The 15,187-nt window shown below is 43.2% G+C and overlaps 1 protein-coding gene across 1 annotated transcript in view; it reads right to left on the reverse strand.

Moving 5' to 3' along the window:
• F9 (coagulation factor IX) overlaps positions 1–14,788 on the reverse strand; it is a 29,918-nt gene extending 15,130 nt beyond the window's left edge. The window contains exons 1-4 of the mRNA XM_081221566.1: positions 14,559–14,788; positions 9,204–9,367; positions 8,981–9,005; positions 4,224–4,337 (exon numbers count right to left, since the gene is read on the reverse strand). Of these exons, the coding sequence (XP_081077692.1) occupies positions 4,224–4,337; positions 8,981–9,005; positions 9,204–9,367; positions 14,559–14,646 (391 nt within the window). The 5' untranslated portion in view covers positions 14,647–14,788. The remainder of the gene's footprint in view (positions 1–4,223; positions 4,338–8,980; positions 9,006–9,203; positions 9,368–14,558) is intronic.
• Positions 14,789–15,187: the final 399 nt, after the last annotated feature.

Consider the following 15,187-nt stretch of genomic DNA (forward strand, 5'->3'; position numbering starts at 1 on the left):
TCTTGGTTCTCCTTTCCTCACTGCCTCACTCCCCCATCCCTTACTCTTGCCCCCCTAGAATTGCACACCCTAATAGATAAGCTTGTGTCACAGACTCTCTTTTCCTGGGGGATTCCAGGCTAACCGAATGACTGTATGGTTTTGGAGTATATTATGGATTTTTGAGTGACAGATCTAAATTTTCTAATTACATTTTACATAGGTATCATAGGCTAATGTAATGATTCGCTCATGTTCCTTACTGATACTTCAGGAAATAAGGGGAGGCAAATCATCTGTTACTAGGTGGACAAAGGAACCAGCCTGAGCCTTAACCTTCGCTACCAATAATCCACTAAGTGCATGATCCAAAAAGGTGGCACTTGGTCCTTTTTATTTATTTATTTATTTTTTAAAGACCTTTCTCCTCACTATTGGTGATTACATCCCTGGCTCTTCTCATGTTACTAACAATCATTTTGTTGCTACAAAGCAATACTAGAGTGTTCAGCCAAATCAAATACCACCTGCAGGGAGTGTTCAGTCAATATGAGATTGTGCTAAGTTCACAGAGGTGGGTGGTAGGTGCTGACTACTTTGGTCCAGGCCATGCACAACGGGAATGGGTAAAGCCAGGGTGCTTTTCCCAATTCTGATGCTGCGTCCTTGGCTAGGTAACTAGACCTCTCTGTCATTTTCCTCATTCGTCATTGCTCTTTGCAGCCCAGTGTGTTGCCGCTGTTGCTGTCCTCTGGCTTGGTTTGCACACGCAGTGGGAAATATTGCTGTCCGACCAGCAGTCTTTTGACCTCAGGTAAAGAACTCGAGTCTGGAAAGAGAATAACAGCACGAGGAGTTCCAGTTGAGAGGTCTGTAGTCCTGGACCTCAGGGACAGTCACTGTGGGCCTCATTCATCAATTGTTTCTTGAGCACTCGGACGTCAGGCACTGTGTTGGGTGTGGGTTCTCCCTGGTCCTGGGGCTGATCTCAGTGCCTAGAATATCTGTGGAAGGACATGTCAGAGCATCTGTTCTTCTCCCTCCGTGTTAGCACAAATACCTCTTTCTAATTCCCCTCATGCCTACTACAAAAGTTATCGTGTTCTGCTTTATTTTACTCTGCCTTCATCTTCCCTGATATATTCAGGGATGGAAAAACCAAAGCTTGGACAAAAGATGTTCTGTTTAACCAGTGTATCACAGAATATGTTGTTGTTCAGCTAAACTCAAGATATTTTCTTTTTTCTACTCCACAGAAATACGCAGTAAATTAGTAGTGTCTGTGACGTGTTAGCAAAACGAAAAAAAAAGTGTTTATATGCTTGTTTTTCTTTCCATCCTCTGTTACTGTGGGGAAATGCCTCTTGTACTCTTTAGAAGGGACGGGAATGACCAAGTTCTTACAGACTTTGATTTATCTGAAAAGGACTCAGATGTGATGTGTAGCTGGGCACATACAGTGGTCTTTATTCCAGCCAAAGGGACACAATAGCCAATTAATTGTTCTAACGAGAAAGTGTGCCCTGAATATTTGCACCTCTCTCCCCTGGAGAGGAGCCTGATGAACAACAGAAGAGGAAAACAACAAGAATTTAACAATGGAAATCTCCTTCCCTTTCTGAGACAGGGTGAGGCAAGGGACTTGGGGCCCAGATACTCCATAAACTGTGCTGTTTTTCTAGCAGCTTTTGAGATTAGTCCCTAGTTCAGTTTGAAGCAACAGCTTAAATGGGAGTTTGTATATGCTTTTGCTTTCCTCTAGTGTCTGAGATAAAGAGCTTTTTGAGAGAATTCCCACTTTGTTTCTGAACTAAGCAAGCTGGGAGGATTTTTCTAAAACTTGATCAGATGGGCTGGGGGAGCTCAAGACACCCTAGAGGCCAGGTGTAGTGGTGGCTGCAGTGTCACTGCAGAGCCCTGACCAAACCAAAATGTGGGGAACCCAAGAGGCCTGAGATGGTGCCCGTTGTAGACTTAGCACTTCTGCTGTGTAGACTGTAGCCTCACACACGTAGCAAAACCTGTTATAGCAGTTTTGTGTTTATAGCTACATTCCTCAGGGCTCTTTGCCTCTTTTAAGGTGTCTTTATTTTTAAACTAAAGACATTTAGGAATATTTAATACTAAACACTGTTTTCAGTTATACTTTGCTACCACATGCCCTCCATTCTTTTCTTTTTTTGCGGTACGTGGGCTTCTCACTGCTGTGGCCTCTCCCGTTGCGGAGCACAGGCTCCGGACGTGCAGGCTCAGCGGCCATGGCTCACGGGCCCAGCCGCGCCACGGCATGTGGGATCTTCCCGGACCGGGGCACGAACCCGTGTCCCGTGCATCGGCAGGCGGACTCTCAACCACTGCGCCACCAGGGAAGCCCCCATGCCCTTCATTCTTAACGGAGACCAGTTGAGTCCTTCATTCCTTCAGCTCCAATAGTTATATTATTTAAGCTGATACTCCATCAGTTTCTGTAGGTTTCCGTAATAGCAGGATCGGATTTATCTAGGTCAATCTGAACTTGAAATTATAACCTTTCAGATGAAAGTAGCACTTCAGAGGTGTTGAGCTAATGAACACACCCATAGGAAAGGGAACCCAGACATCGGTTTGTCTCCATGCTGGGAAGCCTGCAGGAGTGGGATTCCAAGCCTGGGGTACAGTTCATCCACCTGCATCTCCTTTTTTCTTTTTTTTTTTTTTAAATGTTTTTGCCCTGCCACCTTTTCTTTTTCCTATCTTCTATTCCTTTTTATCTTTTGTATCTCAAAGGAAGATGATCAATGGATTTCTCTTTAGCACTGAAAGGATTTCTGAACAGCATTAGAGATGACTTTTTCCCTTCTCAATAGGACAAGTGCAGCTGCTGCGTTTCATTTTGTTTTATGCCCTTTTCATCTGTGTGTCAGATGGGTTGCCATAACGCCTTAATAGAGTCTTGCTAATTTTCTACTCTTTGCCCTTAGTCATGTAGCCTGTGGTGTTAGTCATGCAGCCTGTGGTGTTAAATTCTTTCTCTAGGACTGCATCTCTATTCTTCTGGAGTTTCAGAGGAGAAAGAGAATCCGTCATTAGCACTGTATGCTTTTCACAATCACGATACCAGTAATCCTGCATCCAGAGGTAATAAACAAGTAGGTAAAGGACTTTGGGGTTTACTGTTCCAATTGCCAAAATCTCAGAACAAAAAAATTCTAGGATATGCAAAGAAAAGATGCACAGTGATCCTAGATTTTCTGTGTAACTCTTTCAGCGTAATCAGTATAGTCAAATTCAGGAATGAGTTTTGATTTTTGTCAACAAATTTCATACGTGAAGTGGTTTGTATGCGTGGAGAAGTGCCTAGTATATGGGAGAATTGGCCTTCCCATACCCCAATTCTTTACTTAGTTGACTTCCACTGCTTTTGTTGATAGCAATTTAGTCACGAGTTCTAACAATTTTATGGGTCAGTTTTCTTTGTGTTTTGTGGGTAGCAGTTAGGAGAATGGGTTTTGGCCAAACCAACTGAAATTCAAGTCCTGGCTCAACTGTTTACTGCTTCTGTGATTTTTGAGCTGTTTGAGCTGCGCTTTTCTCATTTGCGTAGAATGGAGATGATAATTGTGCTGACTACATGTGGTTGTATTGAGGATGAATATGCTAGCGGAACATCATTACCACTTCCTACTAGCTACCAAATCTTACTATTGTTCTTGATATAGTTTCTTGAGCACATCCTGGAAACTATGACTGCAGATAAAATGAATGTTTATAAGCTTTGAAAGTATGTTTTATACAATGGAATATTATTCAGCCTTCAAAAAGAAGGAAATTCTGTCATAATCAACAACATGGATGAGCCTAGAGGACATTATGGTAAATGAAACAAGCCAGTCGTAGAAGGACAAATACTGCATGATTCCACTTATAATGAGGTGTCTAAAAATAGTCCAACACATAGAAGCAGAGAGTACAATGGTGCTTGCCAGGGGCTTGGGGGAGGGGAAAATGGGGAGTTGTTGTTTAGCAGGTATCAAGTTTCAGTTATGCAAGAGGAGTAAGGTCTAGATGTGTGCTGTACAGCATAGAGCCTAGAGTTCGCAGTACTGTATCATACACTTCAAAATTTGTTGACTGTAGATCTCATGTAAATGGTTCTTTACCATAATTTAAGAGAAAATTATGATACATACACATTGCATTTTCCAGTTGCATCTGGTTTCAAAGGGATATTTTGAACCACGAGTAATCCAAAGATAGTTACTTACCTAATTCACAGTTCTTTCCTTCAAATCCAACTTGACACCAACATTCATAGGAATTAATGTCATCCTTGCACAGGCCACCATTTAAACATGGATTGGACTCACACTGATCTCCATCTTCGAGATAGATTAAGAAGTTGAATTAGCAGATCCATTGCTTAGAATGCTTAGTCTTCCCTGCACAGACTCATGGAGAGGGGAGCCTGATTTTAGGGTCAGAGCAAAACTGCTGACCTGGAAACCAACTGCTTATGGGATGCCCCTGTCTTCCTAAGTTTCTAAAAACAAGTAAAGGTTTTTAGGCTAACATTGTCCTAGGAAATGGCCCCGAGGAAGGCATGTACATTGTTTATGTAACTGAAGGGAGGAGGAAGAGGGAAAAGAATGTCTGAGCATAGAGATGTACTCTATCAGCAGAGTGTGAGAAGAATGTTCAATCCTTCCTTATCGAACGATGATGGAGTTAATTCTCAATCAAATCACATTGCTTCAACAATCATCTGTGTGTTGTACAAGGCTTGCTCTGTCACAGGTCTTGTAGAGCAAGCTGAGCTAGGTAACAGATAGCAACTCTACTCAGGGACCTGGCAGCCTAGGCATGGCGCACATGCATCCACTTCCTCATCTTATCACTTCACTTTTAAGCAGAGTATGCAGTGATGGTTCCAAACAGTACAAAAGATGCTTTACTCCTGAAAGATATTCTACTGTCTGTGCTTAGGTCCCAAATGGTTTGGTAAAGTGAGAAACAACTTTCAATACAAAGAATTAAAAAAGAAAAAGTTCTGAAAATGTGCTTTATTTATATATAGATTGACTATGTTTCCTTCCCACCTTTCCTTAAGTTTCTACATTTGCAGAGTTCTAGAGAGCCTTTGAGGATACTGGTCATCAGAAAACAGGAGGAAGGAATAGGTAAGAGGGGAAGGGTCAGGATGTGGAGGGAGCCTTTAAGTCTGGTTTCTTAGAGCTCTGCCTCCATCCGTACTTTTAAGGAAGTTTCAGGAGAAAGGGATGAATAGAACCAGAAGGGAGGCTGGTGTGCACTGTGAGCTGAGAGAGAGCCCTGAAGAAAACTGGGAGCGCAATCAGCAAGGCTTAATGTATGAGTAACAAAAGAGTAAGTGATAAAGATGATGTAAGAATAAAACAGGGAGCGAAAGGGGGCAATTTAAGAGAAATTTCTAATGGTCGTTCATATTTTAGAGCCAAGCTCCATGACATCTAGTGTGTGGCCCCCTGCCTGCTCTGGGGACAGCAGGAGAGTGTCTGTCGTGCTCGCTGTCAGGAGCACGTGTCCAGGTCCCACTGGCTGGGGGTTAGCACCCCTTTCCTAGGAATAGTCCCTCTCTGGAAAACTGCTTGTTGTACAAATTAGACCTTGTCCCCTCTGCCCCTTGATCCAGTGTGCTTTTGCACAGATACTTCGTTTGTTCCAATTCTGTGAAAACAAAATACGTTATCTCTGGTTTATTATTATTGATGTTCAGAACTGGTCTAAAAAAATGAGCCACATTTGCACTTTATATTACAGACCAACGGAGCTGAATTATTTAGGATGTTTCACTGAAAGGCTCTGGGCTTGCAGCCAGCTACACAGCAACTCAATTGCTGAGACATATCTTTAAAATGAGTGTCATTTCATCCTGCATTTAGTCCTCCTTTGGGTGCTTGTCTGTGTGTACTTCGGGCTGAAGCAAAGCCACAGACTGTAGGGGTCAAAGACAACAAGGGACAAGACCTTGCCAAGTGAGAGCTTCCTGTTTAAGCCTACCAGGTGGTGGTTTAATGAATAACTGCATGTAGATTTGAAGGCCGGGAGGGGTAATAGAGAAAGTGGGGATTGGGCAGTGGAGAATTTGGCTGCTCTTCTGGGCTCCATGACTCCCTAGCTGGGTGACCTTTGACAAGTCATTTAACCTCCCTAAATCTCAGTTTCTTCTTCTGTAAAATGAGGTTCATAGTGCTTTGCTCACAGGGTTGCTGTGAGGATTAAAGGTGACAGGCACTCTGTAAAGGGCTGGGCAGATGCTGGTTAATGTGGTTGGGCGATCTTTCCTCTTCACCAGGCTCCTTACTTGGTGAGATGATGGAAGAGAGTAGGGCAGGAGTGAGGGGCCTGCGTCCCTACCATGTGAGAAAGCCCATACAGGGAGAAACAGCATAGGCTATTTTGGGGGTGGGGGGTGGGAATCTCGACTGCAAAGTGAAAAATAAGCCGTGGAGTTGGGTTTTCTTTTTCTCTTTTCTTGTTTTTGTTTTATTTTTAGCAGACAAAGCAGTAGTGACAGTGTAAAAAATTAATAAACAGAAACCTCAGTTAAATAGAGTTAAGAGGGACTTCCCTGGTGGCTCAGTGGTTAAGAATCTGCCTGCCAGTGCAAGGGACACGGGTTCGAGTCCTGGTCCGGGAAGATCCCACATGCCACGGAGCAGCTAAGCCCGTATGCCACAGCTACTGAGCCTGCACTCTAGAGCCCGTGAGCCACAAGTACTGAGCCCATGTGCCACAACTACTGAAGCCCTCGCGCCTAGATCCCGTGCTACACAACAAGAGAAGCCACCACAGCGAGAAGCCCGCGCACCACGAGGATGAGTAGCCCCCACTCACTGCAACTAGAGAAAGCCCGCCCGCAGCAACGAAGACCCAATGCAGCGAAAAATAAATAAATAAATTTATTTAAAAAAATAGAGTCAAGAGACTGGAAGGCAGAGCTCTCATGCCCTATGACGATAGCAGAGCCCAACACGAAGAAGACAGACTCCTCTTCTCTCTTGGCAAGGACTCAGCCAATGAAAAGCCAGGGACTCTTTGTTTACTGTAGCCCTCCTCACTTCCTTTTCCCCTCTCTAAAGGAGCTGTCTGCCCCCTACCATGCAGGGACTTGCACGTGGCTCATGGTGGTTGTAGACCCTGAATTGCAATTCTCTGCTGATCCTGAATAAACCCATCTTTGCTGGAGTCTGTTTGTTTCAGGTCAACAACAGAATCATGCCCTTGATGTTTTCCAGGTATCTTTACCTGAGTTACAGTCAACAACACAGCCTGTGACCTAGAAGGTAGGGGGCCAACTTCAAAATATGGTGTTTAAGAGGTACTGATGAACCCCTACTCACAGGTGGGGGGCCAGCTGGGTTGGGGGTGGGCAATGAAGGGACCCATGGGAGTTTAAATGTAGCCAGGAATATTTTGGGAGGAAAGGTAGAAATTGATTTGCTTTCAAATACAAGATTCAAAATTTTAAATAGATTAGAAATAGAGAATAAAAAGACTTGTTTGGACTAACTGTAGGGCAATACCTTAGTAGAGAGTTGGCATGGTAGCATTCATTACTAAGAACAAGGAAAGGCAGATAAAGCAAATGTAACGGAATGGACCTCTTCTTCCCTCATGATTTAAAAACAAAGTGGAGAAATTATGAGTTAACAAGAATATGAATAAGTCCATTAGTGTCTACAGAATAGAATCTGGGAAAATAGAACTGATGGAATTCAGTGCATTGGCTGTCCAGGTTAGTTTCTGTCCATGCAAATGGTCTTAGGTAAATCAAGCTGGGAAAGTTACACTGTCTCAAAATCCTGCTGCTGGATTTTATTTTATTTATTTATTTATTTATTTATTTTTTTGCCGTACGCGGGCCTCTCACTGTCGTGGCCTCTCCCGTTGCAGAGCACAGGCTCTGGACGCGCAGGCTCAGCGGCCATGGCTCACGGGCCCAGGTGCTCCGCGGCACGCGGGATCCTCCCGGACCGGGGCACGAACTTGTGTCCCCTGCATCGGCAGGTGGACTCTCAACCACTGCGCCACCAGGGAAGCCCTGGATTTTAAATTAGTTTTAAAACTTAGTTGTCATTAAAGTTTTGACTTTTCCTCCTTTTGGTCAATTCATTCAACAAATATTTACTCAATGCTTCTGTACCAGATACTGTTCGAGGTACTAGGACTATATCAATAAACAAAACAGTTGAATACCCCTGCCAACATGAAGCTTGCATTCTAGTGAGGTGGGAGACATAAATAGTATACGTAAGACCATTATATGATACCTCAGTGGTGAAAAGTGCTATGAAAAATAATAGAGCAGGATACGGTGTCTAAAGTGATGAGGTTATGGGGAGCAGGTTGAAGTATTAATAGATGATCAAGGCAGGCTTCATTGAGAGGGTGACATCTGGGTAAAGACCTGAAGGAGGTGAGTGAGTGAGCCTAGGGGAACCTGGCAGAAGAACCTTCCACATTAAAGGAACAATCAGGTCTCAGACTTTGAAATGGAAGCATTCCTAGAGCATGCAAGGAGCAGCAGCAACAACCCAGGATGTGTGAGGAGGAGAGGAGGTCAGAGGGGCAGCAGGGAGGGAGGGGCTGGGCAGTCAGGAGGGCCTTGCAGGCCGCCAGAAGGAGGAGCACTTTTAAGCAGTATACATGTAAGTCAGTCAGCATTCTCTGATTCTCTGCTGAGGATGGTAAACTCTCATTCAGTCCCAGATGCAATTCTCTTTGGTCTCTCCCTTCCAGATTCCTGGGGTGGAACGATGTTCCTTTTGAAGCCCTAGGAAGAAGTAAGCGTATCTGCCGGCGGATATCTCCCACGCTGGCATAAACCTGAAGTCTCTCACCATTCAATTTTGGGTAAAAGGAGTTGGACTTATTTTTCTGAGCCCTTTTGACAGAGTTTAATATATTATCTGTTTACACAGAAGAAAAAAAATACATAATTCTCAAATGTTTCGTATACTAGAGGATAAAATGAATTGCTTACCAACATATTGCTTCCAAAATTCAGTCTATAACGAAAAAGAAGACAAGTTAATGGTACTATTTAAAATGTTTTCACTTTGATTCCTTCTCTATTATAACATTTATAAAACACGTGTATGTATAGATAGTTTAAAATTCCAAAGAGAAGTATGGTCCCCCCGCCTTTTCTTTTTAAAGGGTTTTCTATTCTTTGCATCCGAAGGATGTTATGTGGAAATACTCACAGTTTTCTCAGTGTTTTCAAAAACTTCTCGTGCTTCTTCAAAACTACACTTTTCTTCTATACATTCTCTCTCAAGGTTCCCTCGAACAAACTCTTCCAATTTACCTGAATTATACCTCTTTGGCCGATTCAGAATTTTGGTGGCACTTTCACGATCAAGAAAAACTGAAATTTAAAAGACAAAGAAAACATCATGAAAATTAAATACATCTCTTAAGAAAGGCTTTCTTTCTTTCTTTCTTTTTTTTTTTTTTGCGGTATGCGGGCCTCTTACTGTTGTGGCCTCTCCCGTTGCGGAGCACAGGCTCCGGACGTGCAGGCTCAGCGGCCATGGCTCATGGGCCCAGCCGCTCCGCGGCATGTGGGATCTTCCCGGACTGAGGCACGAACCCGTGTCCCCTGTTTCAGCAGGCAGACTCTCAACCACTGCACCACCAGGGAAATCCCGAAAGGCTTTCTTTTTAATCTGAGTAATCCCAAAGCCAATTTATCTTCGGGACATGGACCCAAAATCTGTGATGTTCTCATGGTACTGTATACACATGGAGATTTAGGAATTAAAATTCAATTTTACTCTTAGTCAAGAGAACTCTGGTAATGAAAGTTCAGATTTTCAATCATATTTGAATTTACTCTGGATGAAAAAGAAAGTTCTCAGATAAGCAGTTAACTTCACACTTGGTCATCATTTGAAAATAACTAATTGCAGATCCTTGCAAGGTGATCCATCACGCTGGCCGGGCTGTGTTTACAGGATGCAGTTGCCCAAATGCCTTTGGAGCACATTTCCCTCGGAAGAGCAGAAGCCTAAATGCAACCCTGCTGTCTCTCACTAGATATTAAAGAAAAACCACTGCATTCATGTTTTTTTTTAACCTTCAGACTCACAGCACCTTAAGTTGGCATGTGTTCTAGGAATACCAGCGACATAAGTCTTTCTCTGGGATTTAGGATGTGTTTTATTTTAGCTCTGACTGTCTAGCCTGTTAGAAACACACTCCTGAACTCTGGAGGATTGAGGTCTCTAACCTAATTCTCCACCTCAGCCCCTCCCCGCCACTCTCCATATCTCAGTCTCTTCTTTCTGTTTCACTCTCTGTGTGTGTTTCTCTCTAGATAGACAGATATAGATGTAGTATCTATATCTATAACTAATAACAGGAACTCAAGAAGTTGCCTGGAGTTACTCCTTTCTTCTAGACTGTCTGATACCATCTCAACAGGACCAGGTGTTTATAACATGAACTTTCCAGGGCATTTTGGGACTGTTTTCTCATTAGCGCCAAAAGAAAAAAAGGAAAGGGAAAGAAACAAACTGAAGTTCCTTATTTCCATGGCAGCTGTTCGCTTTATGGAGCCTTCTAGTCCCTTCACAGCCTCTCACTTTTCTCTTTCTCTTCAAGTCCCCTTGGGCTTTACTTTTTCCCTGAATTTAGCTTAGACTTTTTCTCTTCAACTCTTCCCTTGCCAACTTTCTCAGTTCCCTTCACCCCTTCTTCAGTGCTGCAATACCCCGCAATCCCAACCACTAGGTCAGTGCCACTAGCTGCCTCTTCCTTCCCTTGCCAGGCAGCCAGGCGCCCTGGGAGAAAGCCACAAGCTGCAAATGGGTGCCATGGCATATCGACACCTCCCAGCCTGCACCAGGCCCTCCTCTCTGCTTGCCAGTTCATGTGCTTGGCCCTGGGCGTTCCTACAGTAGCATCTGTGTCTGTATCCATTTACAGTGCAGTCTAGTGGAAAAATAGGGGTTTGGAGTCAGAGCAGACACACCTGGATTTGAATCATATGTCTACCAGCTATTGGCAATGAGACCTCAGGCAAGTCACATAATCTCTGCAGGTTAACTTTGTCAAGTGTAAATGGGTATAACAGTAGTATCATCAGACTGTCTACCTCCCAGCGTTGCTGACAGGGTCAGTGAGATAATGTGTACAGGCTGGTGTATGTTGGTTTTCTCTCTTCCTTTCTACTCCTCTGTCTGGTCTGCCTTCCTAATTTTCCCAATTCCCTTTTTATTTACTGCACTTTTCTGTGGCTCTTTCTCTTCTTTACTGCGATCCATATAATGAAATGAGTACTGTCAGGATCAGCAGTGACCTCCTAAAGGGTAATTTTGAGCTTCTGTATTTCCTGCCTGCTCTGAAACATTTCTAATTGTTGATCTTTCCCTTTTCAGGGTGCTCTTTTCATGAAATCACTCTCTCCTGGTTCTCCTCTTCGCTCTGATTCTTGTTACTCATCCACCACTTGCATCCATTCATTCCCCTTCTTCTGCTTGCCCCTTATATGTTCAGAGTTCTCCCCGGCTCCAGCCTCCAGCCTCAGCCTTGTCCCTCTTCACTCCATACATCCTTGCTAGGGCCGGGACTGGGGTGAGGTAAACAAGGCCCCTAGGGCACAGAATATAAGGAGTTCCTCTCTCTCAGTGTGTGCAAGTATGTCTATGCCCTGTGTGCCCTGCTTGCCTCACCCTAGTCCAGCCCTGACTCAACACAATTTTCTGAGCACTCACTACTGCCAGGCACTGTACTAGGTGCCACAAGATCCGTGCTCACTCCCTGGATCCTCACACACGTGGTTGTAACTACTGTCTATACGCCAGTGAGTTCTGAATATCCATCTCCAGTCAGGTATATGTTCGGAATTCCAGATTGTCTTTCCAACTTTGTAACTGTCCATCGTCGTGTGGCTGATAAGAGCTGATGTTTATTTAATGCTTCTGATGCGCTGGACAATGTGCTTGGTGCTTTGCATCCATTATCTCATCCCCTTCTCACGGCAGTCCCATGAGAGAGGTACTGGCATCTCATTCTCGTACATCAAAAAAGAACGGAGGTTCAGAGAGGTTAAGTGATTTGCCCCAAGTGATATATTAAAGTGTCAGAGCCAGAATTTAGACATTGGCAGTCAGACCACACAGTCCATGCTCTTAGGCACTGTGCTGTATCCTAAATGCTCAAGACATGGTCTTTCCACTTCCTCTAAACCCGTTCCCTTTCCATACCCAGGTGGTTAAGTCATATCATTTCTGCTTCCTCAGTGTCACTTGCATTCCATTCCCGCCTCTCTGTCTGTACAGCTAATGTCCCGGTTCAGGCCCTCGTGCCTTTCCTGGATGATTACAGTAGCCTCAAGACTGGTCTCCCTTTGTCTGGCCGCCCCCTCCTCACACAGTTCATGAGAATGTTGCCAGGCCGAGCAGTGGTATTCATGTTTACACTTCTGATGACTCCACATTCCATTCTCTTGTCCAAACTCCGTAATTTAGGGCCTTCCTTATCTGATGACCTGACCCTGCCTCACCTGTCATATTCAATATTGAAAACATACTTAGTTCCTGAAAGACCTCACGTTCTTTGTGGATCTGGATCTCTGCACGTGAGTGATCCTCTCTTCACAGGATGACGTAGATCAGTCATTTAAGGAGAGTGTGCCTACTTATTTCTTAAGACCCAGCTCAAAATATTGTCTCTCTGTCAGTGTCTCCCCAGTTAATGTGTTCCTTTTTCTGTGCCCCTTTAGCAGCTGGTATACATCTGCTCATGTTATATTGAAATCTCTCAGCTGACCTCATGGTGCTTTAGGTCAAAGAGGGAATCTGGTTTATCCCCAAGCCCCTAGTACCTTGCCACAGTACCTGGCACCGTATTAGTCACCTAGTTTCGTAAAGTTTTGTAAAGCGTGTGGACTGAAGCTGTCTTTCATTTATTTCATTCATTCATTCTAAATGAAAGACAGGTTGGGTCCATATGCTTTACAAAACTGAATTGGTTTTAGGGAACACATTTGATTTCAAAATTCTAAATTGATGCAATAATATCTAAGGGCAGCAGCCATGAAAATGCAACATCTCAGAAAATAATTCGTAGAAACTGCTTTGAGAAGCCAGTGGTGGTTCAGCAGTACAGGAGAGCACTGCATCAACACTGTCCGTCCTTAGGGAAGGCCCCTTGGTGCTCTGCTCAAGGACCTATTATCTCTGACTAAGGTGACTCCGGAATCACACTGCCTTTCTCCTCACCATTGTCTGAGGGTCATATATTTAACCTCCCTTCGGGCTTATCTCTTCTAGTCATTATTTCCCAAGCTCTGAAATCTTAGTCCTTCTTTTTTTCTCTGAATCTATCCTTTTTCCTACATCTGAGGTCTTCAGGGGGGCAGCAGTCCTCTTAAAACCTCCATCATCTCAGCACTTATCTTGAAGGAAGGGTTTGGATCCTTTGTCCTCCTAGATTTCACACTGATGAGATGTGTGTAAAGACTTAGCATTCTGTCCTACTTTGTGAGTGTTCATGCTGAATTTCTTTATGGCTTGACTCTAGCCAGTTTGCTGGCTTGATTTAACCTCTGCATTCTCGTACCATTATTTCTGCATTTCAGTGTGACATCATGTCTGGAGTGGGAACCTCGGGCCAGTCTGCTTTCTGGGGATGCTTAGGGTTGGCACCCCTGATCCTCCACTGTCAACTACTAGATTTGATCATAATAGGTTGACAAGTAAGTGTGATAAATGCTTCCTGTGAGAACATGCTGTTTATCTAAATGGGGTAATTTCTTCCCTATGTGCCTGCCTTTGGGGAATGCATAAAGTCACTAAAGTTGTGAAAAAAAGCCAAGTGATGTAAATTGCTTTAACTAAGTTCCTACTCGACATCAATTCTTGGACTTGCTTTGCTGTCCTAAGAGCTCAAGTGAGTATTGAGTTCCCCCCTGTATTAACTCTGAGATGTTTAGAATCAGACAAAATAATTTCTCCCTCACCCATGGAAAACTTCAGTGATAAATAACAACTTACTAATGAAAAGTTTGTATTTTAACTACAACTTACAATTGAAGGTATATAATTTTATAGACTAAAAATTCGAGGCATGACTCATTAAATAGTTCTATAATTTTGAATCACATCATGTCTTAAAATCAAACTTTTTGTGTAAATAAAACCATTGTTTTTGCTTTAATGTTTCCCATTTTGATTTCAAAATGAGTTAAAACCCCACAAAATGACAGTTAATTTTTTCTCCACATTCAGCTGTTTCCTTGTTAAAACATTTCCCCCTTTTATTTATTTTTTTAACCAAGGAGACGACTTTTCTAAGGAATTACATTGTCATATCATAAGCCCAATAGTGTCCATTAAAAAAATGTACTATAAACATTGTAAATCTATTTAGTTTTAAAAATGAGGAAGAACTGGTACCAGAGAACTAGTACTCACCAACCCACATGCTAATTAGTAGAATCTTAAACATTGTGGTCAAATCCTATAATCATTATTTAATGAAGAAGAAAGCCCCAGACATTTCTATATCTAAAAGCCAAGCACATTGAATGTATCTTTATAAAGGAGACAAACCTGTACATTCAGCACTGAGTAGATATCCTAAAAGGCAGATGGTGACGAGGCCCGGTGATTCTGCCATGATCATGTTCAGGCACTGCATAACCTTTGCTAGTAGATTGTGCAAGTAGCAAGGTTGACAATTGTTCCAAAGTACAAGCTGAGCTGTATTTACTTCTGGGAAACAATGTCCATCTCCCTCAGTGGGTCTTTCGGCTGCTTCCGACGTCCTCTTTGGTTAAATGAAGAGAGGAGGCAGTGGCCATTGTTAAACTTCACCTCTGATTCCATGGGCTTCTGTCACTGTGGCTGATCTGAGGCTGAAACAGGAAGTGACCCATCGTTAGAATAGGGGGAGGTGTAATGGCTGCAGTTGCTGTGGCAGCAAAATTCATCATAGGATCCATTTTATCCTTCTCAGGGAGCATTAATGTCATATAGTTGAAAGGTAAAGAGATGGAAAGAATGAAGTCATTTTGTCACCCACCTTAAAACGTCTCCACTGCTGATATCTCTTGAGTCACCTGGTGGATCCTTTATGTTCCTCCTCATAACAAGGAGCTTATAAACTTTGTTGTGCTGTGTACCCATATGGTGAAACATATGGGCCCTGTCGCAGAACACATGTATGTATGAGTGTATGT

This window comes from Mesoplodon bidens (assembly GCF_964165515.1).
Source record: "Mesoplodon bidens genome assembly, chromosome: X".
In the NCBI taxonomy this organism is placed as follows: Eukaryota; Metazoa; Chordata; class Mammalia; order Artiodactyla; family Ziphiidae; genus Mesoplodon; species Mesoplodon bidens.